Genomic DNA, 26,414 nt, shown 5'->3' on the forward strand with positions numbered 1-26,414 from the left:
TGAGGAATTGCCATACTGTTTTCCACAATGGTTGAACTAGTTTACAATCCCACCAACAGTATAAAAGTGTTCCTATTTCTCCACATCCTCTCCAGCACCTGTTGTTTCCTGACTTTTTGATGATTTCCATTCTAACTGGTGTGAGATGGTATCTCATTGTGGTTTTGATTTGCATTTCTCTGATGGCCAGTGATGACGCTAGCCACAAGTAGAAAGCTGAAACTGGATCCTTTCCTTACCCCTTATACGAAAATTAATTCAAGATGGATTAGAGACTTAAACGTTAGACCTAATACCATAAACACCCTAGAAGAAAACCTAGGTAATACCATTCAGGACATAGGCATGGGCAAAGACTTCGTGTCTAAAACACCAAAAGCAAAATGGGATCTAATTAAACTAAAGAGCTTCTGCACAGCAAAAGAAACTACCATCAGAGTGAACAGGCAACCTACAGAATGGGAGATAATTTTTGCTATCAACTCATCTGACAAAGGGCTAATATCCAGAACCTACAAAGAACTCAAACAAATTTACAAGAAAAAAACAAACAACCCCATCAAAAAGTGGGCAAAGGATATGAACAGACATTTCTCAAAAGAAGACATGCATACAGCCAAGAGACACATGATAACTAGTATTCTAAAGGAAGCCACTTTGCACTAAACATTACTTCATTTAAATGTGAGAAATATGAAATTGTCTAAGGAAAGACTTGTTGGCAACACAGTAAAGAAAGGTTGATTGAAATGAGAAGTGTGAGGACCAATAGGGAAGACCCATGTGGGCCTTTATATAAAGAGCCGCTCTGTCTGGTACAGTGGATTCTCACATGCAAATTTGCAAAAACCCTTGCGACACCTAAGTTTCTCAAGAGATTTACTTTTTAGCCACACATTAACTGAGATCATTTTTATTCATTATTAATACATTAGAAAAAGATAAGCATGGCCATGTGTAGAGAGATACAAATGAAAATCACTTCATCATTAACATAAATTAAACAGAACCAATTACAGGATAATCCAAAATCAAAGACAGCACTGAAATTGCAAACTTCACTATAATTTGACTATCTATGTATCATCTATCTATCTATAAAATGGTTACAGCCTTGCAGGCTAATTTTAGATATTTTGTAAAAAACAGACTAGTAGGAAAAAAAGACATGATAACAAGAGTAGGAACCTACAGACGATTAATAATTTGTTATAAGTTGGTTTATTTCTCTCTAGTCATTTTTTTCCATTTTATAGGTATTTTACATACACATATAATAAATATATATGTAGTTATATATATAATTTATACTGTTTATCATTTAAATAAAACAGTCATATTTCTAAATTATAAAAAACTCATCATAATTATAATTTTATGGTTAAATTTGCATTATGACTTATTAAGCTATTCCTCAAATGTTTGTCATTGAAACAATTTCCATTTTTTCTCTCATTACCAATTCTACAATAAATATTTTGCACACAAAATTTTGATATTTTCTAACTTTTTACTGAAAAATAGTATGTCAGAGACTATAGCAATATTAAGACCCTGAATATATTTTATACTGTACCTTTGCTGAAATAGGCAACACCAATTTTCTTAGTTTGGTTACTTTAATAGCTTTGTAAAAAAGGTATCCTGTTGTTCTGATATAAAGCATATTCTCTATAATTATGTGCAATGATGCCCTAAGGTAGGTACCCAATGGCCATGATAACTTTGTGAATCTAGATAGCAGTGCACAAGAGCTTATGATTGCATGAATGTTTGGAAAGCACATTTTGTATCAAGAATTTTCAATGTGTATATCTCTTGCCCCAGCCATGTCACTTATGATAATCAAGCTTCAGGATATAACTCAACAAATGAGGAGAGATTTACATCCACAGACGCTGAGGGAAGTGAGCGCTTGAACCATGAAAATCCTCTGTGGTTTCAATATGCTTAGCTGTTGTGATTACAAGGGCTCAGCTTTTCGCCTGGGTTTGTGGAGGGTTTTGCTTTTTACATTTTGTGAATTATATTTGCATGTCCTTTCCCCCAGGTACTAAAAGTGTCTAGTTATATGTGATTTGGCAGCTAAAGTGAATATCGTTCTGAGAATAATACTTTGGTATTACTAATAAATAAAATCAATAAAGTTGCAATGCATGTTCTTTTTCCTAAGGGGTTAGAGTCCCGTTTCTCAACATCACTTCTTTAAAATTCTATTGCCACTTTAGTTCCCAACTATTTAACAATATCTATTTAGAAAACAATCAATGCACTTTCTGGTGTTTCCATGATAAATTATATAAATGACCAAGTTTGAATCAGGAAAATGACTATATTTAAGGTATTTTTTTTACTAGAATAGCATGTACACATATTTTATCATTTTGACTAAGTATTTACCAGGACAGTGAGCACGTTGCTACATTCAATAATAACAAAGAATGTAACTAATAATTACTGTTTATTGCATAATTAGAAAGCAATGTGATTCAATATATCACATTTTAAAAAGATATCCAATTATTATAAGTTAAATAAGAATTATAAGTGCCATCACAAAGTAAGTAACAGGCATTTATAAGTAATACTGTATGACTAATAACAATCTGTAAAGGTAAGTTTTACAAACCTTTAATATTTTCATTGTAAATCATTGTTGAGCAAACACTTAGGCTTATTGACAAGGAAGATAAACACTTGGGATTAAGTTAATGTTTCCTACTATTTAAAGTTTGTGCCAACATCTTATGTAGTTTAAAATTTGATACGCATATATGGATATATGTTATCCATATACAAAAATATTTGTATCTATATACTGCTAATTTAGGAAAAGTAAGTAAAATATCTATATTGTTCCTTTGAATTTTCAGGAGTTTTAAAAGCAATTGTTACAATTTATGAACGCACTATTTCTAATTTTTAAGATGTCATTGTGCCTCCTCAAGTTCATACCATAATAGTTATTATATATAAATATTATATATAATTCTATGTGGTTGTTAAAATAATGTGACAGGTATTTACTCTGGAAATAAAGAAATTTCTAAAGACAAATAGGCATTATTTGTATTACCTGAAAGTACGTGAATTGTGAATGATAAAGATCTGGATATACATGAAGAGTAGTTCCAATTACGAGTAGTAGCTCGAATTTGTGGAGAGATGAGCTAATGTATCCAGTAAATCCCAAACACCATATCTTCAGAAGTGCTTCCAAATCAAACAGTACTGTAAAAGCCACCTAGAGACACAAAGAAACATTGAAATTGAAATTCAATTTCACTGTAATTTATTCTAAATTATTTCACATATTTGTCAGTGTATGAATTTTTGCCAGTATCATATACACTAAGGAGCCCCATAAAGTCAAGAATGACATTTTACTTTTAAAATGCATTTGAAATACACCAACTTGAACACAGTAGACCAAAACAATCTTAAGCAATTATAAAAACATGTTACAATTTTGAATGTTTGTGAGTGGCTTTCTTTATTATCTATATTTGGTATTATTTTAAAACCATTATTATTTAAAGACTTTCTACGTGCACCAAAGGCTGAAATTTTTTGTATGTTGTATTTTTTAAAGATAAAATTTCTTTAATGTACATGGCATATTATAAAATAACAACTTACATATTTCTAACCACAATTAAACCAAAATTTAAAAGTTAAAATATCATTTATTCCTTTAAGCTTTAGGCCACATGGCAAAAGAGAAATTGGGATTTCATATCAAGCAATTTATCTATGTGTGCATTTGCAAATAAATCAATATGTTACTTCATTATCAATAAAATTAATGATCAGTATTACTGTATTAACACATTTACTTGATCTTTTAATCTCTCACATGCATTCTATGAATTCACTATTCCAAATAATATTATAAAACACACACATAAAGACAGCATGTTATTTTCCTTTACGTGTCCTATGAAGAAGAATTTTCATTTTGTAAAGGAGATTGCAACTGGAATTAAAATTTGCAATAAAAGATTAACTTCTAATTAAAGACTATGAGGGTGACTATTGGGATTAGTCATAATAGGTCCCTCTGAGAAGACACTACATGATTTATTGAAGATAGGAATACAGCAGAGCTTGCTTCTCTTTTTCTAGGCTAATATGGGGTATCAGAAGGGATTTTCTTCCACTCACACATGGAACATGTGGGGAAAATGCAGTTTTAATAATAGTGTTTTAAGAAATGAAACATTAAAGGCACTGCAGATAGTTAATTTAGATGTGAAGAGGAAATTAGCATCACTTCTCAAATCTACCATTTCTGTAGATTCTAGTTGCTTTTTAATTATGATTGCCATTTCCCTCCTCAAAAATGTAAAAAGGTAATATATTTTAAATTTGAAATGATCTTAAGTCCACAAAACACGTGGATGAACTCCCTTGCCCACGTTTCTCAGGTATTTCATGTTCATGTCATGTATATCCTTTCCTTGATCATCTGCATCTTCATCTACACATATGTAATCACATAAACAGGCTTGCAATTACATGTTTTTACATGAGATGTAAAAACAAGTGTTACAGTTTATGAAAACACTATTTCTAATTTTAAAGATGTAATTGTCTCTATCAGGTTCATACTTTCTATACAATTATTCTGTATAAATATTATATACAGTTCTATGAAGTTGTTAAAAATAAGGTGACAGGTATTTACTCTGGAATGAAAAAAAATTCTAAAGAAAAATAGGCATTCCTGGTATTACCTAAAGTTATGTGAACTGTGAATGATAAAGATCTGGGTATGCAAGAAGAGTATATGTCACTCTGCAACTTGCTTTTCTGACTCACTAACAATCGTGGATGTTCCTCCAGATTAAGGGATATAGGTCCTAAGTTTTATTTATCAGCTGTATAATTTCCCATAGTGTTCAACGTTTATATAACTCAACATTTTCTCTACTAATTCATTGATGGGTGGTATTTGCAGGAATCATCAGGAAAGGTGGTTAAGCACTTTGCTACTTCAATAAAAAGGTTGCACTAAGCATCCTCCCTAAATACCAGTATGTATTGAGGCTTTCATATCTATTAATATATTTCCAAAGTTGATATTACTGGGGCAAAGACAGATTTGTGTGTTTTAAATTTAGAAAATATTAAAGTGATTACTTTCAAAATATTATAAGAAATTATTTGCCCTTCCACAATACAGGAAAGTTTTCTTGTCTCAAATCCATGCCAGTATCAGTGTAATCAAACTTATTGTTGCTCATCTGTTTACATGTTTATTAATCCCTTTAATTTCTTTTTAAAGTAATTAAATATTACTGTTCATAACCTTGACACTATTGTATGGTGTTATTCGCTATATACACTGCAAACATTTTTTCCCTAGCCAACAGTCTGGTTTCTAACTTTGATATTGTTAGTGCACAAACATAAAATTTACATGTTCACATATGTCTACAACTTTATGATTTTTTTCTTTACCTTTTACATACAAAATAGAACTTTAAGAAGATTAATACTAGCTTTCATATCCAGGAATACACTTTTCCTATTTATTTGAACTATATTTTATATTCTTTAATAAATTTTTTCCATATAAATATTCTATCTATCTATCTATCTATCTATCTATCTATCTATCTATCTATCTCTCTATGTATTTTTTTTCTTTTTTACTATTTCTACCTAGTTAGTTCCAGTGGGAAGAAAAGCTATTGATTTCTCTATATTGACCTTCTATACCCACTTTACTAGATTCTTCTATTCTAATATTTTTCATAAAGTTTCATGAGTTTTATAGAAATATGCACATTTCATCTGGAAAGAAAATAAGATTATTTCATTTTTAAGATTTATTTTTGGAGTTAATAATATGAATGCATTAGTTATAAAGGTACAGTTGTATAAAGGTTACTAAATACAAAATGGTAATAATAGGAATCCATAACTTGCTCCTTGTTTTCAATGAAAGTTTCTTCAGCGTTCATATACAGTGGTTGAAATGAGTCTTGGTGATTAATTTTTACCATGTTTAAAGACTTTCCTTTTCTTCCTATTCTCCTTCAAAGGATTTAACTTTCAATTCACTGAGGCAATGAAATATACCACAAGAGTTCCTGATGTTAACCATTTATTTATTTTTGGAAAAAAACTCTAGATGATAACGCTAACAAGTTGGATTTTATTGGGTAATATATTTTATTTATAATTTTCACAGTTACTGTTATATGTGAAATTGGCCTATAATTTTACTTGTATATCATTATCAGGTTTTGGCTAAGATTATGCTAGCTTTATCATTTGTACTGTACAGTTTTCTATCTTTCATATGATAATCTCTGAAATAAAATAAGAATTAGCACACCTTTAAAAGCAGACAGAAAGCACCAGGAAACCCACACGGGCAAAATCCTTTTGGTGATGGTGGAGTAAATCTTTCCACTGCTGCTCAGATCAGGTTTCTTATCCATCAATTTGGCAGTTTGTGTTTTGCCAGGAAGTCATTAATTGTCTCTAGATTTTCAAGATCTGCATTTAGAGTACATATTTTTCCAGAAAGAATTGGTTCTTCCAGGGAACCTGGGTCATCTTAGAAATCTGGGTTCCCGGCTGGGCGCGGTGGCTCAAGCCTGTAATCCCAGCACTTTGGGAGGCCAAGACGGGCGGATCATGAGGTCAGGAGATCGAGACCATCCTGGCTAACACGGTGAAACCCCGTCTCTACTAAAAAAATACAAAAAACTAGCCGAGCGTGGTGACGGGCGCCTGTAGTCCCAGCTACGCGGGAGGCTGAGGCAGGAGAATGGCGTGAACCCGGGAGGCGGAGCTTGCAGTGAGCTGAGATCCGGCCACTGCACTCCAGCCTGGGCGACAGAGCGAGACTCCATCTCAAAAAAAAAAAAAAAAAAAAAAAGAAATCTGGGTTCCCCTTAAATCAACTTTTGGCTGCTGTTTCTAGGTTCTGGACATAATGGGATTTTGAGTTCCAACCCCATGAGTGGGCAGCCTGTCTTACATAATTCAGTAGAGATAACATGATAACTTTTTTTTTTTCTTTATTGAGACAGAGTCTCACTCTGTCACCCAGGCTGGAGTGCAGTGGTGTGATCAATCTTAGCTCACTGCAACCTCTGCCTCCCAGGTTCAAGTCCTTCTCCTGCTTCAGCCTCCCGAGTAGCTGGAATTACAGGCGCATGCCACCACACTCGGCTAATTTTTGTATATTTAGTAGAGATAGGGTTTCACCGTGTTGGTCAGGTTGGTCTTGAACTCCTGACCTCAAGTGATCCACCCGCCTCGGCCTCCCAAAGTGCTGTGATTACAGGCGTGAGCCACTATGCCTGGCCAGAGATAACATTTTTGATCTTCCAGGGGTCAAGGTCCAGACTGATGGTTCCCTCATCCTTTCCCTCTCAGGGATGGGATTTTTCCTTCCTGAGGTTATGTGGGCCCTCTCTTCTGCCTCTTCAGTTTGCACAGGCCTCTAGTCTCTTCTGTCCTGGACACACTCCCGAAAACTGCAAGTTCTGGTCACAAGGATATGCAAATGCCCTCAGGGCAGCCACTGCCTTGGGGCCTATCTGGTATTCTGGACTCATGTCACATTTAATTTTTGGCCTCAAGAATTTTCCTTAATTTTTTGCACACTCTGCTGAACATTCAAAATGCTTTAATATTTCAGGTGTTTTGTGGAAACAATTTTTAGCTACCTTTCAGGGCCACTTTGTACATGCTTCCTATAGGCAGTGTACAATTTTATTTTGTGTTTAAACATACCCAGATTTTCTAGGGTTTTGATAGGAAAATTCAACCTACTCAAACAGAATGTACCAAAGTTATACTTGGTCTTATGCTTCCTGTTTATTTTATGTCATTGCTATTTCATTTTTAACTTTACCTTGTCTTTTTTGTAACTTGGTCAACTATTTGCTAATTTCTTTCCTCCTTCATTAATTTGGGCACTCAACTTGGTTTTTCTAATCCCCTGGTTTACTTCTCAATGGTTAGACATCAAACCTACACTTTTTTTCTTATTGCTTCAAAATTAAATTGCTGGCTCACTCATGCCTCCACCCCACACATCTGCAAACTTCACAGTACACTTCTACCATCCCACTCTCCATTGACATCACACCCTTTCTGAAGTCCTGGTTTTGCTGAAACAGTTTACAAATTTATTACTAGTTTCTTGAATATTATCATTTCTCTTTTTCTCAAATATCCCTATTTGACATATTTAATATTATCTATTGAGATCCAATGCCCATCAATTCTCTCTTCTTCTATCTAGTCATTGAGATTGCAATTTACTTATCTTGTGATTAGCACACTTTAGTTTTCTTAAATAAATATCAAGGGTTGTATGCTCTTAGTCCTTTTATATATAAAATGCATTTTTAGCACTGACAGATGAACAAGTTGTCCGTGCACAGATTCTGGAGCTGCAGTTCTATTCTCTCAGTAGTCTATGTATACTGATTCACTACCTTCTACTTTCCAATATTGTAGATGAGTCATCCATTGCACAATAAATTTATTTTACTTTTTCGGGTTACTTATGCCTGTTCAGAGGCTGAACAAGGTTTTTTCTTTGTGCTTGCAAGCAAGGAAGGTCACCAGGACATGAGTAAGAATCTATTTTCATTTAATCTCACTAAAATTTAATGAGCTCTTTCAGTCTGCAGATTTTTTTTTTTTCATTTAGGAAAGTTTTCTTCTGTTGCTTATGACAACTTTTCTTCTATCTGTTCTCTTTTTCCTTCAGGGACTCCCATTATTCATAGCTGTGTGGATAGGCTATTTTACTTTGCCCTTATTATTACATCTCTACCACTTTTTGAGTTATTTTTTCTCACTTCATCTCCCATATTAAAAACTAGCTCTCAAGGACTGTGCCCTTTCTAAACTCATTTTTTGCACATTTTTAGTTGAAGTTACAGAAATTTTATTTTGTGCCCCACTTATTTTTCTTGAGACATAACAACAACAACAACAACAACAACAAACTATTCTCTCTCCCATCAATTCTACTTGCTTGGGAAATCCCCATACTAGACATTTGTCTTGATTCTCTGAGTTTCATCCTCAGTTTCTGAGTCTCCCTTCGTGTGTGAATTAACTTTTCTTTCCTTCGCCATGGATATATGTTTCTGATGTAATTGTCGTTTGTCTTTCACACTATCTTAAGCAGTGGCAATGAGGGGTAGTAGAGGGCACCATAGTTTATGGAGGCGAAAAACCTGAAAAGCCATAGCTCCTTTGCTGAGTATCTGAAGGAGGCTTTTTGGTGACAGGATTTACCAGAAACGAGTGGAGTCATTTATTGACCCCCTTATACACCTGGAGTAATTCAGTCTCTAGTGAGGTTCCCTTCCTGGCCCATTGAGACCCACAGGACTCTGTGGATGGCTCCTGGACCACAAGCAGCAGGCAGGCAGGTCCAGTTCCTCTGCAGGAGATGAAATGCTCTCTGCCCTGAGCAGTGGCCTCAGGGGACCAGAGGACTCAGACTTTGCTGCGAGTCCTGCGAGTGGTATTTCCTCTCTAGCACAGGCTTCTTAGTTCTCTCATTGCAATGATATGGGGAAGACCTGAACCTGTTCTCTCTCCTATGGATACTAGGGAATCTCAGGAGAAACTGAAATTGATGTGTCATGAAGGTGCCATCCACATCCCTGACCTGGTTGCTGTATTAGCAGAGGAAACAGTAACAGGCGTGTATGACATCATCTCTTCCTTCACCTGCATTTTCAGGCTGAGACTTTCATTCCGAAAGAAAGAGTGGTGATCCATTTTACAGTGTTTTTTTAAGAACACTACTAATAAATGCCTGAAAGATAGTCTAATAGATTGTCTAATTATGTATACATACAATTAATCACTTTACTAACTGCATATATTATCGAAAGGACAGATGGAATGAACTGTTTAAATGAGCATAATTTATAGTAAAACATGCAGCTGGATCTGTTTGCATTATGATTTTCTTTTGTGGAAAAACGATATTCTTTTGAAAGACACTAAAAGGCACTAAAAGGTTTAGCAAACTGTTATGTGATTGTATTTAAATAGCTATAGCCTTACTGATTTTCCTACTAGAATTCTTGATTCCAGATTCTCTTGGAATCAAATGCCTTGCTTTGAACATAATTTGTTAACTTTTACAAGCCAACACTCTAGCTCTCTGAAATATTAATGCCAAAGTGATAACATTTTACGGAAAAACAATGCACATAAAAATATGCCTACCTTACTTGAAGGTATGGGTTATTCTGCCATAGAGAAGAACTATGTCAGGATTTAAAGAAGGTGATTAGGAAAATCAAATTAGTTTAAATGATCACTAATTATTTCAGTGTAGGTTATGGGATTTGGTATAGGACTTAAATTCAGAGGACTATAATAGTTTGGAAGAACCAAAATCGAAGCAGTGGAGGCAAGCTCTAGTAAACACTTCTTAAGGTGCAGCTCCAGATTATCGCAGTAAACTCAACTTTGATGGTAGTTGGACAGGGTGGAATTTGCCAGGGGCATGCTGGGAGCCATCTGAAAGGGAGAAGGCAACTGGGCTCTCTGCGGAACCTAGTTGCCTGGAGGGCTCCCACCGAAGTCACCTGAGCAGGTGTCTAATCTCAGGGCTGTCTGCAAATCCCAGGCATTCAGCAGGCAGCCTGTGGAAAAGTGGAAGATTGGCTTCCATTTGTCACTCTGAGCCTGGCAGCCCTCCACTGCTTTGGCTCTCCTCAGTCTGCAGCCCCTGCACCAAGAAGGTCTCATTGGGACCCTTCTTCTGTTTCATATTCTGCGGTGCATTCCACCTTTGTGAGTACCTACAAGTTAAAACTTAACTTTTTAAGAGTTGAGACAAAATTTGTAAGAGTATAAAAAACTTTTTTTTTTTGCATTACTTTAAGAAAACTTAGAAACAATGCATAGGAAAGAAGAGAAATATTTATTTCTTCTTACAAATACCCTAAAGCAGTATTTCCCAATCTTTTTTATTTAATCACCTCTTCTAAGAGGTCTTTTAGAGATTTTGTTCTCAATCACCACCTCATGGAGTTTTGATACCTCTAATGTATTATATATCTGTTTACATACTCTACTTTGGTTGTTTGGTCTACATAGCAATCTGCATTATAAAAGAGTTAGAATTTTCTACCCCTCCCCCCACCAACTAAGAACATATTTTTACCCCTTCAGAGGTGATTTTACACCCTGTTGAGAATGCATGCTCAACCAATATACCTGGTTTGATGTCACCATAATGAGACAGGGGAATAGGGTCTGGAGGCAGGGAACCTAAGGCCATTTCACACTGACTTCCTAGAACTAAACTGAAAGAAAACCCCTAACTTTCCATGCCTGAGTAACAAAAGCACCAGGGGCTACTCCCTTTGCAAGCCCCTACCTTTTCTGTGCAGCAGATGGATAATTGAAAGTACCTCTGATTGGTTGCTTTTCCCAACCAGACACTTGCATAGGAATGTAACTTCGTAACTTCCCCTCAGCCTCTGATTGGGTGCCACCACTTCATTTACATGGGGTGGCCAATGGGAAACCTCTAGGGGGTATTTGGACCTAAGAAGATTCTGTATCTGGGGACCTTGAGCACTGCTTGGGCTCACTCCCACACTGTGAAGTGTACTTTCACTTTCAATAAATCTCGCTTTCCTTGTTTCACTCTTTCCTTGCTTTTCTGTGCGTTTTGTCCAGTTCTTTATTCAAAACGTCAATAACCTGGACAACTTGCAATCAAGACCCTCTACCGGTAACAACAGCAGAGTTTAATCTCATAAACACAGGCCTGTGAGATAAAATAGTAGAGATAGACATTGCCCATACGTGGAAAGATATTTGAAATATGTTATCTAATATTTGTGTTGCAGTCTCTGTTTTCTAATTTCAAAGAAACATAATGGATATCATGAGAAAAGAATGCATATTTATCACAAAGGAAGGTTACAGGACAAAGCTCACAAGAAAATCAGTTCAGGCAATCCCATTCTTTTACATGAAATTCAGATTCAATAACACCAAAAAGTGATTGCTGATTACCTGTATCAGTCTGGAGCTGTCTGTCAATCACCCACTCTTAGCTTATAGTGTATATCAGTATGTTAGAAAGAGCAAACTTTGAGATGGATGGTTGAGTAGTCCAGATTGTCATTACTGTATTATTTTTTTACCTAACAAGATAATGTCCAAATCTTTTAGAAACACACACAAAAAGTAATTGTCAGAAGAAACCTATTTACTTGAAGTTTCCCAGAAAATGAAATTAAACTCAACAATAATGTCAAAGACTGCTGCTATGGAAAGATTGATTATTTTCTTAATTTGGTCATTTTTTTGTGATTAATGAACTCAAACGTGGGTGTCAGATTTTGTTGGGGACAAAATAAATGACTCTTCATTTTAACAAATATCATAAAACCAAACGTCTTCAGAGGAATGCAGAAATCACTTTTCTAGAAAAGAGGACTCCCTGCAAGATAGCAAAATGAATTCATGATTTATGAAACCCCTTCTGTTTCAAACACACTGTGATCAAAGGAAAAGAACAGGAAACCAAAGAGGTAGGAAGGAATTCTAAACGAGGTTAACCTCTTTGTTGACCAGAAATGCAACAGAAATATATGCTAGGTCAAGAATCAGGCAATGTTGGACCCAAATGTTTCCTATAGGGTCAGGAGACTAAGGCACCTTAGATAAGGTAAAGACGAGAACCTTTGTAGCATAAAGACAGGGACTAGGATGGGTTTCCTTGCTAAGGAAAGCACAGTGAGAGCAACTACCCAAGGCTAAGACCTTATAGGAAGCTGCAGGCCTCCAGAGACAGGAGGAGAAATAATCAGCTTATCTGAAAAATCAGAACAAGATCTTTTATGGACTACGGACTAGTGACAAGAACTGTGATATCACCCATATCAAGGGGCCAGCAATCTGCAAATGACACTTAAAAATCTGGCTCTGGATGGTGGGTTCAAGGTTAAGGCAACTGTAATATCCCTAAGAAAGTAGAAGTGATCACAGAGGGAGGGAGAGAGAAATAAGAAAATCTCCCAAGTCAAATGAGGCAGCATGCGAAGATTTTAAATAAATCTTATGAGAAAGAAAACAAAATTCTAAAATTCAAAATATGAATTTACTCTCAACAAAATTAATTTTGTCAAACTTTTTTTCACAATCATTTAGTTGTTTTTATTATTTTATTTTATTTTTAAATTCAATTCAATTAAATGTAACGTTCCAGGATACATGTGCAGGATATACAGGTTTGTTATATAGGTAAATGTGTGCCACGGTGGTTTGCTGCACCTACAAACCCATTACCTAGGTATTAAGCCCCACATGCATTAGCTGTTTTCCTGATGCTCCCCCTGGCTCTGATTTGTATCCTTTTTGCTTTAATAAAAATGTAATCAGAAGTATAGCACTTTCCTGATTTCTATGAGTCATTCTAGCAAATTATCAAACTTGAGAAGGCTAGTGGAAACCCCCGAGTTTATAGCCTGTTGATATGTCATACGATATGTCATATGTCATACCAACCACATTAGCCATATCATATGTCATATGTCAGGGAGGCCCTGGAACCCCCTGAGCTTACAGTTGGTATCTCAAGTAAGGGTAATCTTGTAGAGGACTGTGCCCTGTGTTATAAAGTTTGGTCTAAAATCCAGGTAGTTAGCATCAGAAGTCATTTACTTATACAAAAAAGAAAGTTATAAATAAACAATACTGGCAGCAAAAAGGATTATACCTTCAGTTTCAATAGAGATTATACAAAGCCTGAGAGAAAACTGTGGAAATGTGAGATATTAGTTAAAATTAATATCTCTATAAATAGCAAGCAATAAACCATCAAACTGATAAACCGTAATAATCAAACCATAAAATAAGTCATTAATCAAGGTCTCTCTTCTCCCTTTCTCCGCCAGGGATTCCACTGCAAACAATGGGCCTACATGGCATTCCAGAGGGACTTTATTCACAGAAGAGAAAAAGAGAAAAATATGTTTATTTCATTTGTGAAAGGAAGTGTAACTTCCCTAACATAATCACACTAGCAATGTAAAATAAAATAAAATCATAGAACTACTATCCTTATGATTGAAAATTCGTAATACAATGTCAGCATATTGGATTTGTTTATTAAAAGTAGTGCTACAAAATCAAGTGTCCCAGGAATCTAAAATAGTTTCAGTATCATAATATCTATTATTCTAATATACTGCACTAAGAAATTAAAAAGGAAAGTCTGTATAGTCAGCTCAATATAGGTAGAAGAAGATTGAATACTCAATTCATCATGAGAAACACTCTTAGCAACCTAGAAATAGAAGTGAGTTTATTAACACGATGAAAGGCATCTATAAAAACCTACAAACAACATTAATGATGAGATCATAAGCATTCATATCAAAATATAGAAAAACACCCAGCATGTCCACTATCATTGCCACTATTCAACATTTTATTAGAGACTCACACCAGGACAACAAAAGAAGAAAAAAATCAGAGATATAATAATTAGACATGGAAAGACAAAACATTAATTTCAGAAGATATAATTATCTACATAGAAATTCCAATAAAGTCTATAGATGATCACAAACAACAAATTGTAGTAAAGTTGCTGGCTATGAATGAGGTCAATATAAAAAAAAATTAATATTATTCCTACATCAATAAAAATTTAATTGAAATTATTTCATTCATAAAAGAAACTGTAGGATATGCAGGCATGAATCTAACAAAAAAATGTGGAAGACCTTTGGAGAAAATTATGAAGCATTATTGGAAAATGCTAAGGAAGGTTAGAATACTTGAATAGAGATGTTCTTAACATCAATTAAAATCTCATTAGTAAAGTGAATTAAATTTTCATAATGTAGAGCAAGAATAGCAAGGCCAAGAACAGATAAAACAAATCTGAAGAAGAATATCAACATCAGTGAGCTTGCCCTAATAGATCTCAAGGTTTATTATAAAGGATAGCACTTATGACAACATCTTATCAACTAAAGCTTTGATGTATAGACACAGACTGAGGTGTCCAGAAATACAATCGTGCACATGTGTAAACCTGACATAAGACAGAAATGGCACTACAGGAGTGAGGAAAGAATGAATTTTCAATGAATCTTTGAAGGACAATTGTTTATATATGGGAAAAAATTCAAGTCCTTATCTTATTCCAAATGTATTGGAGTCTAATATTGAAAAAGCACAACTTGAAAACTCTAGCCTTTACTATAAGAGAATGTCTTTCGTAACTGTGGTATAGATAAGACACAAAAAGCACTGAACAAAAAATTAAAGATGACTATATCTTGCAGTGTTAAAATTAATAACTTCTATTGAAGAAAAGACAGCAAATAAAAGTTAAAAGACCAGCTGAATGCTGGGAGATGTCTGCACTGCATATTACTAGATAACTGAAAAATCAATTATGGTACAGATTAAACAGGTAAAATTATAGAAGATGAAACTCAGGACTGACAGAATATGAAAAAAAGGTCAAATCTCTGTAGTAACCAAGAAAATGTATATTAAGACTATAATGATTATATTAAATTATAAGAAAATTAAAAATCCTGAACATAAAAATGTAGCATGAAGTAGAGCTGCTCATATATCCTGGTAGGAATGTAAATTGACACAAGCATTTTGAAGTTCAATTTAGCAATATTTAGTAAAGTTGAAAGTGAGCGTATCTAACAAATTCACAATTTTAAGTCTAGGGATATGTTTAGAAAGAACTCTCCCAAATGTGCACAGAAACTCAAATGAGAATGTTTACTGAGGCATTGTTTTCAACAGCAAAAAGTTGGAAGCAATTGAAATACCCATTGCCCTTATATGCAGAACAAATAAATGCATGCTTAAATTGACATGAATCAATTTCCCAAATATAATGATGAGTGAAAGAGAAAAGTGGCATCTTAATACTTCATACTATTATAAAACATGCATTGATATGATGAATATAGTTCTCTGTAGATTAGGGAGAAGGAGGAGATCAAGAAGTAGTACACAGGGAGCTTCTACTCTACTAATGACATTTTATTTCTGAATGAAAAACCTGATCCAAACATGAAAAGCTATTAATTTTTTAAAAATCTGGGTGATGGACCCACAAATATTTGTTATAATATTTCTCTATGGGTTGAATTTATGAAATACTTTCTAATTAAGAAGGAAGTAAAAGAAAGTCACATATTTTCAAAGCATAGAAATTTCAAAAAGAAGGAAAAATAAATAACTGTAGAAAAAGAATCCTGCAAAATAATCACATTAATATGCAAAGGCTAACGGTTGCTTCTGACATCATAGGTGTCTGACATAAATAGGTATAATCCTGCCCAAATCTTATTTATGTAAAATTAATTTAGTCTCAGCACCTTTTGCTTCATCAATAATCTGTTTTAGAAACAACATTCTCTCAAGCTGTAACTTCTCTTAACGAACTAGCATCTTGGCAGATTATGACTCATTCCCTCCAACAAGACAACTTAATACATAATTTTGTTCTCTACCACAATAGAGAATGATTTTTAGATCTACTGGAAACATGGATTTAATAACTGAAACTGCTCATATGGATATGATGTGTTGAGATAAACACTGACTTCGAAATTGTTCTTAATTTCTTCTTCTAGATTCACTAAAATTTCTTTGATAAATCATGTTACTGCTACAAATTTTAGGTATAAACCTCACTCAAGATTATACCCGATAATCTCTTTAGATTCTCACAGAACTATAGCTCCTAAGAGTAGAAAGAGGTCCCTAGAGTCACACATCCATGGCCATGCCTTATTTACTTTATTTACCTCTGATTCTCCATCACCAAGCACAACTGCCATGTAAGAAAGGATACTAGGCCCTTCTTCCTCTCTGTTCTCTGTCTTTGTCATTAAAATGAGATAAAGAATTTTATATCCCTGTGAAATCTTTGCAGAGAAACTCTGAATGTATTTAAAAGAAATATTTCCTGTGAGGGACTAAGAGGGCTTAAGTAATAGATGATACTTTCTTTTCTGATGAATCTAGATCCTCTTAATAGCAGACTTCTTTGTTTAGCTCAACAAAGAGCAAGTGAAGATGCAAGTCTGGGGGTGGAGTGGAATTGCTGTGCATGAGTAGCAGGGGAAGAGCCTGCCTGGCTGATGACAAGTTGGGGAGATGTGGGAGTAGGCTGGGTAGGAGGGACAGACAGAGTTGAGAGAGAGAGGAGTTTTAGTTAATTTACTGTGGAGTATGTAGCACAGAGTCCTGGGACCTCCTTCTCCCCTTTGGGTTCATTAGAAAACATGACCGTACTCATTAAAACTTAACACCAGGAGGTGGAAGAGGGCTGAGCTCCCCATTCAGATAGGTCTAGAGGAAATCAGAGAACATAGCTGGGGATAATGCTAGGAGGTGACAAAGAGCTAACTTTGGGCCTCTGTAGGACCGTTTGCTTGCTTGTTGTATATCTCCCATCTGTTTGTGAGTTTCTCAAAAGAAGAATTTTGTTAAAGTTGTTAATCTCCTGTGCTGTGCTGATAAATTTTGTTAAATGTACAGCCTAATGGATACAAATACATTCATATATAACAATAAGAAAAATATTGCTCATATTTTATTATTTCTTAAGAAAACAAGAATATATATTTTAAAATGTAATTATGTTCATTATACAATATGATTTTATGTGCAATAATAATATATTCTCTTAGACCAAAATGAAAAGTTAAAATTCTTACAGAGGAAAATAAACTTTACCTTTTTCAATTTATCATAGGCTAGAAAAGATGTAAACTTTTTCCTGTTTCTTACCTAATTCTAAATTTAGGTTAATTAATCCAAAGTAACAAAACAAGTCCCCAGCTTCTCAACAGAAGCTAAGCAGCTTAATTTATTCTTAAAGGGTGATTTTTAGACTGTGAGTTGGCTCCTAATGGGTAAAGTGATTTATTTTAGATTTTCTAAATAATTTATTCTGGAATATGTAGGAACTTAAAAAATTACTTCTTTAAAAGCTCATGACCTGTTGTGATCTATTTTAAAAATAAACTTTTCAAAATATTACATAACGCTATTGCCTTAAATACTGCATCATTATAGTCTACAAACTTGAATTGCTGTTATTATAACTATTTTGAGAATTAAATGAGACAATGAATTCTTTTAAAGCACTTGGTGCATAATGGGCCCTCCAAAAAATGGTAGCTTTATTGTTGTCAATGTTAAAATATTTGACTTTAATATGAGAGTGTTAGTTGACATGCTCTCTGTTTCTATAGCTTAAACCAAGATCCATTTTTGTAAATAAAATTTTATTGGAAAACAACCATTCTGAGACCACACTCACTTTTGTACAATTGCAGAGTTGAGTAGTTGAGACAGAGAGAGGGTGGTCTACAAAAGGCAAAATGTTTACTATCTGGGTCTGCAGGAGTTTGCCGACCCCTGCCCTAAACTCAAGCCATTTTTATAAACCTTATAAAAATAGAATATATTATGAAAAAGTAAGCTTAATTAAATTGACTTTTTCACACTCATTGGAAACAAATAACTTTGTCTCATGTATAAGTTTCTAATACAAAGAGAAATGGCAATGTAATTTTAATTAAAACCAAACATACTTGGGGAAAGCCAGACACACAAAATAAAAAAACAGAGTGAAAAGGCCGGGAGTGGTGGCTCATGCCTGTAATTCCAGCACTCTGGAAGGCTGAGATGGGTGGATCGCTCGAGCCTAGGAGTTCAACACCAGCCTGACCAATATGGCGAAACCCCATCTCTACTAAAAATATAAAAATTAGCTGGGTGTGCCTGTTATCCCAGCTACTTGAGAGGCTGAGGCAAAAGAACCACTGGAACTCAGGAGGCAGAGGTCACAGTGAGCCGAGATGGTGCCACTACACTCCAGCCTGAGTGACAGGGTGGGACTGTCTCAAAAAAAAAAAAGAAGAGGAAGAAGAAGAAGAAGAAGAAGAAGAAAAAGAAGAAGAAGAAGAGGAGGAGGAGGAGGAGGATGAGGGGGAGAGGGAGGGGGAGGATGAGGGGGAGGGGTAGGGGAGGGGTAGGGGAGGGGGAGGGGAGGGGGAGGGGAGGGGAGGGGAGGGGGAGGGGAGGGGGAGGGGGAGGAAGAGGAAGGAAGAAGAAGAACAAGAAGAAGGAGAAGGAGGAGGAGGAGGAGGAAGAAGAAGAAGAGGAGGAGGAGGAGGAGGAAGAAGGAGGAAACAACAAAAAAACCACCAAAACCCCCAAAACCTAGAGTGGAACAAATTCAGAATGCTTAAGTAGTTCAAGAGTAAACTGATGGGGTCTATCTGGTTGTTTAAGTGAACAAAACCACCACTACCTAGTTTATTTATTTATTTATTTTTTCCAGGATTTCAAAGAGTTAGTTGTTAGCTGGTTAACTGATTTGCCACTTTGTTAAGAATGAATGACATATAAAAAGCTGCATTCACGTAAACCAGTGTGATAAATTTGGGAATAAGCATACCCCCGTGAAACTATTACCATCAATGCCATTGACATATCCACCACCGCTCAAAGTTTCCTCCCACCCCTTTTCTTCTTATTATTGTCAGGGACAACAATTATTGGACACACAATATAAACTGAATTCCACCATCCAGTCCTGTCTGTCTGTTGTTGGGGTTGTTTTTAGTTTTAATATTATATAAAAGAGAAAAAGACAAGCATTTACCAACTACTCCTAGACTCTACAATACACTTGAATAATAACCAGTCAACTCTACAGTATTCAATTATTTGACATTTTGTTGGAATTTCTTATCGTATGAGGATAAATCATCTACCATACATAAATACATTAGGAAAGGATCAATTTTGTATGTGAAAATGTTAGGTAAAACTTACTAAAGAATTCCATCCCTTGCTGTTGCCAGTGTGGAGGGCCTCTTCACTTATGCTCCAGGATTGGTTTAGTGTGACCACCTGCCTACCCTGGGCTAGATCACAAAAGCAATGTTATCGTAATCTCTAATGTCAGGATTCCCTCAGGAGCAGATGCAGATTCCTCCTCCCAGAGAGATTAGCATAATTGTAATCTCTTGTGGTCATTTTTGCTTTTGTTCCCTGGCATTTTTGTCAGCAGCTCTTTACCTACTGGTGCCATTACTCTTGTATCATTCTTCCATCTCATCGATCTTCCCACCTCTCCCTCCTCAGAGCCTTGAAGTAATCTTTGAGTCTCTTCTATGTTAAATAATTTCCTCTACATTCTCAGTCTTTGTTCCCAGAATCTACTTTCTGTCTGTGCCTCAACTGATTCTCTCCCAAATGCATGAGTTGCCCCTGCAGCCCTTTCCAGCCCTTTCTAGTAGAATATGTGGACAAGGAAGATGTGCCCCAACCATTACTCCTTGATACTCCTTTGCAATGTATTCCATGAGGTTAAAACATATCTCATGGAATGTATGGATTCACCAACAGAAGGAAAGAAGGCACCCACTCTCCCTGTGTTGCCTTCTGTCCTTCTGTCAATCTGTTCATCAGTCACTTGCTCATTCCCCGTGACTTTGCTCCCTGACTCCACTCTTCTCTCCAAGAACTGGCCTCGCTCTGAGTGACTTCAGTGTCCATGTCAAGACTCAGCCAGTGCCTTAGCTTCAATAGTCCTTTCCATTTCTTCCTTGACTCCATCCATGTGTTTAAGTCACTGACATCCATGTGACACCCTAGATTTTGTATTTCATTACTCAGAATTATTACGGAATGGTAAAATCCTGGACTCCACTCTCTGATCACAACCTTTTCTAGTTCTATTATTCCATCACTTCGGTGGTACCTGTTCTTTAACCATATAGAGACCATTGATCCTTCACCTTCACTCCTCTAGTCCACATCCAACAGAGACCACAGGCTCATCATTGCCATCATTGCCAGCAATCCATCTTTTCCCCTTGTTTCTCAGTTCCCCCAGCCTGAAAAAAAAACCCTAAAGCTGGATTGATTTAAATGTTGCTTTTCCCTCTTCTTATACAGGGCTAAAAAGTTGCAGATCTGTCTTGGTGTCACTATAAATTTGTAGTCCTAAATGGATCTTTAATATTGCATTTGCTGTATTGTTAATTTTTTGCCTATCCCCAGGCACCTCTTCCCTCTCCCCTTTCTTCCTCAGCTTTCCACTGCATTATCTTATTATCTGGCCAGATGCAGACCTTGCTTCTGACTTCCTGGGAAAAAAAGAAATAACTTGATGAGGCTTCCTTCATTGTTCTTTCCGTGTGTTAGAAATTTACCTGCAAATATTAGTATCAGTCCAGGTGTCTCTCTGCTTTTTTTTTTTTTTTTTTTTGAGATGGAGTCTCACTCTGTTGCCCGGGCTGGAATTCAGTGGTGTGATATCGGCTCACTGCAACCACCACCTCCCAGGTTCAAGTGATTCTCCTGCCTCAGCCTCCAGAGTAGCTGGGATTACAGGCGCCTGACACTACATGTGGCTCATTTTTTGTATTTTTAGTAGAGACTGGGTTTCACCATGTTGGCCAGACTGGTCCCGAACTCCTGACCTTGTGATCCGTCCGCCTAGGCCTCCCAAAGTGCTGGGATTACAGGCGTGAGCCACCATACCTGACCTTCTCTCTGCTTTTAATGACAATCCATTCATTGTGTGCTTGATTTTCAGCAAAATTATACCTATTTTTCAGAGGCTGGGCTGGATATAATTTCTTCATCAGCCCCTGTCATTAGTTCTCCATAGCACAAAACTCTTATGGTTTACTTTTTTTTTTTTTTTTTTTGCTAGATTGTAAGCTCCATATACCAGGTAGCTATTGGGCCAGTGTTGCATCACAGAGACTGTAGTCCAGTGAAAGTTTTTTGTTTCAGGAGATACACTTCCATGAAGAGGAGAACTCAGAAGTGACTACTTACAAGATTCTTGATATCCACATAGATGTCTACACTCAATAGGTACATGCAATCAATTCTTTTTCAGAAAAGTTTGTGTGTGGGTAGACTAAACTTTTATTAACCAAATATGTTTTTAAATGTACTGAGAGAATTCTAGGAATCTAATAACACTTAATTATATGACAAATTGATTTTTTTATGTGAAAAATGCTTTGGTAATATGAAATAATCAAATTGTGACTTTTCTGCTTTTTCAGTTTACTTTTTCATAGGTTGGATTTATTGAAGCATCGTACAACTGTATATGTATACCTCACTCACACGATGAATGGGTTTCTATGTTGTCAATCAATTTTTTCATAAATATGTAACCAGTGAATTCTGAGATATAGTTTAGGTAACTTTTTACATTGAAAAAAACAAAGATCTTGGAAAATTATTAAAATGTTTTATTATAAATGCAAAATGCTTATTGAAAGAAATAAAAATTAAAATATTTTAAGAATCAGGTATTAACTAAATTACTTTATCAATAGAAAGTACTATTCCAAAACTCTAATATGATATGTAGAGTGCTAGGGAGATGCTTACTTATTTAATCATGAAACCTACCTTTAATTGATGTCTTTAATGTAGGTTGTAACACCCATTTCTAGAGCAGTAATTATCATTATCATCTCTCTATATTTCCTTCCAGCCCCCTTCTAGGTGTTGTTAAGCTGACCTACTTGTTTATGATCTTCTGAATCTGTGCCTGCTTGTACTTAGCAGAAAACAAACTAATGTAAGCTGAGAAGGGGAGAGATAATAAGAGGTGGATAGGAAAACAGCAAGATCCTAGAGAAAGGCCCAGGGAAAAAGGGTTACCACACCATGACCAGAGGAACCACTTAAGCAGCAGACAATGATTCAGCTTTGGTGAAAGTCAAGTAATGAACAGGCTACACTTCCCTTTCGCATCTCTAAGAGGCACCGTCCGCGCTTGGCCTGCTCGCTGCCCAGCGATCTTCCCGGCGCAGAGCTGCTTACCTCCGCCAGGTAGAACTCGTCGTACTGCCTCCTGAAGTTCTCTCCTTTGTAGTAGTTGCTAGCTGCCACGATCACGTCGACGGTCACCATGCTCAGGATGAACATGTGGAAAACCGATGATCGCATCATTTTCTGAGGGGGCAAAACAGACAGACTCTTAACAAAGAAATAAACCTCATGATTAAATGTAATGGACGGGCCTAGGCCTTGGCTGACAGCACCTTGGTGATGTGCTGCTCTGCAAAACAGAGCCTCCAAGATAAAGCCATCCATGTCCCGTACTGCTGAACTGGGCAGGCAAGAGAACCTTCCTTTCAGGCAGCTACACAATGACTAGGAAGATGGTTTCAGAGACTTTTGACTAAACATGGAAAATATGTATCACTTAATTTGTGTATAGCTTGCATCTTAATTTTTTAATCGGTTGATTGGGTAGTATTTATCCTTAATTCTGACTGTATGGATAAATGGCTTTTAAAAAGCTAGTAACACAAAACAAGTATTACTTTATTCTGTGTTAAGGGAGAATACTGTGGATAAAAACATTTTAGAGATGATTATTATACAACAGGAGAAATAGGAGAAACCTAAGATTTGTTTTTTTACTTATTACTTCCAAAAATATTTGTTGAAAATTTTACTACAACTTCTAGTAACTGACATCTACATTGTACTTGCTATGTACTTGGAGTTTTTCTAGGTGCTTTACATAAATTAACTCATAACAGCCCTTGGAACCTATTCTAATAAGGAAACTGACGTTCAAAGAGGCTAAATAACTTTCCCACTGTCACACAGGGATTGAAGATGGACTCAATACTGGAACCCAAGTCTGGTCCAAGTCTGTCTACTGCCTACATTAAGATAGAGATAATTAAACATTAAAAACTAATGAGTATTATTACAAAGGTTATCATATATTAAATGGCTACTATGTTCCAGGCCATATTATTCACATTAAAATATTTGTGGGTACACAGTAAGTATGTGTATGTATGTATGTATATATATATATATATATATTTTTATGGAGTACATAAGATGTTTTGATACAGACATGCAATGTGGAACAAGCACATCATGGAGAATGATGTATCCTTTGAGTTACAAACAATTACATTACACTCTTTAAGTTATTTTAAAATGTACAATTATTATTATTGACTGCAGTCACCCTATTGTGCTATCAAATAGTAGGTCTTGTTTATTCTTTCTATTTTTTTTTGTTCCCATTAAACATCCCTATTTCCCCCCGGCCCCCCAGTACCCATCCCAGCCTCTGGCAACCATCCTCTACTCTCTATGTCCATGAGTTTGATGACGTTGATTTTGTGATCCCAGAAATAAGTGAGAACATGTGATGTGTGTCTTTCTGTGCCTGGCTTACTTCGCTTAACATAATGATCTCCAGTTCCATCCATGCTGTTACAAATGACTGGATCTCGTTCTTTATTATGGTTGAATAGTACTCCATTATGCATATGTACTGTATTTTCTTTATCCATTCATCTGTTGATGGACACTTAGGTTGCTTCCAAATCTTGGCTATTGTAAACAGTGTTGCAGCAAACATGGGAGTGAAGATTTCTCTTAGATATACTTATTTCCTTTCTTTTGGGTGTATGCCCAGCAGTGGGATTGTGAAATTACAGCAGCCCAATTTTTAGTTTTTTGAGGAACCTTCAAACTGTTCTCCATAGTGGTTGTGCTAATTTACATTCCCACCAACAGCGTACAAGGGTTCCCTTTTCTCTGCATCCTCACCAGTATTTATTATTGCCCGACTTGTGAATATAAACCATTTTAACTGGGGTGACACGATGTCTTATTGTAGTTTTCATTTGCATTTCTCTGATGATCAGTGATGTTGATCACCTTTTCATATGCCTGTTTGTGTCATTTGCATGTCTTCTTTTGAGAAATGTCTGTTCAAATCTTTTGCCCATCTTTTGATCAGATTATTAGATTTTTCCTATAGAGTTGTTTGAGGTCCTTATATATTCTGGTTATTAATACTTTGTCAGAGCGGTAATTTGCAAATATTTTCTTGAATTCTGTGTGTTGTCTCTTCACTTGGTTTTAATTGTATTTTTTGCTGTGCAGAAGCTTTGTAACTCGATGTAATCCCATTTGTCCATTTTTGCTTTGGTTGCCTGCGCTTATGGGGGTATTGCTCATAAAATCCTTGCCCAGTCCAATATCCTGGAGATTTTCCCCAATGTTTTCTAATAGTAATTTCATAGTTTGAGGTCTTAGCTTTAAGCCTTTAATCCATTTTGATTTGATTGACAGAGATAGGGGTTTAGTTTCATTCTTCTGCATACGGATGTCCAGGACCATTTTTTGAAGAAACTGTCTTTTCCCCAGTGTATGTTCTTGGCATCTTTGTTAAAAAGGAGTTCACTGTAGGTGTGTGGATTTCTTTCTGGGTTCTCTCTTCTGTTACATTGGTCTCTGTGTCTGTTTTTATGGTGGTACTATGGCGTTTTGGTTACTATAGCTTTGAATTATAAATTGAAGTCAGGTCATGTGATTCCCCCAGCTTTGTTCATTTTGCTTAGGATAGCTTTGGCTCTTCTGTGGTTTCAAATAATTTTAGAATTTTTTTCTATTTCTGTGAAGAATATCATTGGTATTTTGATAAGGATTTAATTGCATCTGTAGACTGCTTTGGGTAGTATGAACATTTTAACAATATTGATTCTTCCAATCCATGAACATGGAATATTTTTCCATTTTTGGTGTCCTCTTCGATTTCTTTTATCACTGTTTTATAGTGTTCATTACAGAGATCTTTCAATTTTTTTGTTAATTGCAATGAATTTTATTTTATTTGTAGTTACCGTAAACGGGATTACTTTCTTGATTTCTTTTTAACATTGTTTGCTGTTAGCTTATAGAAATGCTACCAATTTTTGTATGTTGATTTTGTATCCTGCAACATTACTGAATTTGTTCATCAGTTCTAATAGTTTCCTCGTGGAGACTTTAGGTTTTTCCAAATGTAAGATCATGTCATCTGCAAACAAGGATAATTTGACTTCTTCCTTTCCAGTTTGGATGCCCTTTATATCTTTCTCTTGTCCTATTTTTCTAGCTGGGACTTCCAGTACTATGTTGAATAACAGAGGTGATAGTGGGCATCCTTGTCATGTTCCAGATATTAGAGGGAAGGCTTTCAGTTTTTCCCCATTCAGTATGATACTAGCTGTGGGTCTGTCATATACGGCTTTTATTATGTTGACATATGTTTTTTCTATCCCTAGTTTTGTTGACGGGTTTTACCATGAAGAGATGTAGAATTTTGCCAAATGCTTTTTCAGTATGAATTGAAATGATCATATAGTTTTTATCCTTCATTCTGTTGATAGGCTGTATCACATAGATTTATTTCCATATGCTGAATCATCGTTGTATCCCAGGGATAAATCCCACTTGGTCACAATCCATATTATTCATATTTTATTTGTTTTATCTACTTTAATATCCACCATAGCTCTGTATGGTGAGATATATTA

The 26,414-nt window shown here is 35.7% G+C and overlaps 1 protein-coding gene across 2 annotated transcripts in view; it reads right to left on the reverse strand.

Moving 5' to 3' along the window:
- The window catches only part of NALCN (sodium leak channel, non-selective), a 354,786-nt gene that overhangs the window by 179,519 nt on the left and 148,853 nt on the right, over positions 1-26,414 (reverse strand). For both annotated transcript variants that reach the window (XM_028837268.2, XM_028837267.2), the window contains exons 11-12: positions 22,897-23,028; positions 3,077-3,244 (exon numbers count right to left, since the gene is read on the reverse strand). In XM_028837268.2, coding sequence (XP_028693101.1) covers positions 3,077-3,244; positions 22,897-23,028 — 300 coding nt within the window. The remainder of the gene's footprint in view (positions 1-3,076; positions 3,245-22,896; positions 23,029-26,414) is intronic.

Source organism: Macaca mulatta, chromosome 17, assembly GCF_049350105.2.
Source record: "Macaca mulatta isolate MMU2019108-1 chromosome 17, T2T-MMU8v2.0, whole genome shotgun sequence".
Classification (NCBI taxonomy): Eukaryota; Metazoa; Chordata; class Mammalia; order Primates; family Cercopithecidae; genus Macaca; species Macaca mulatta.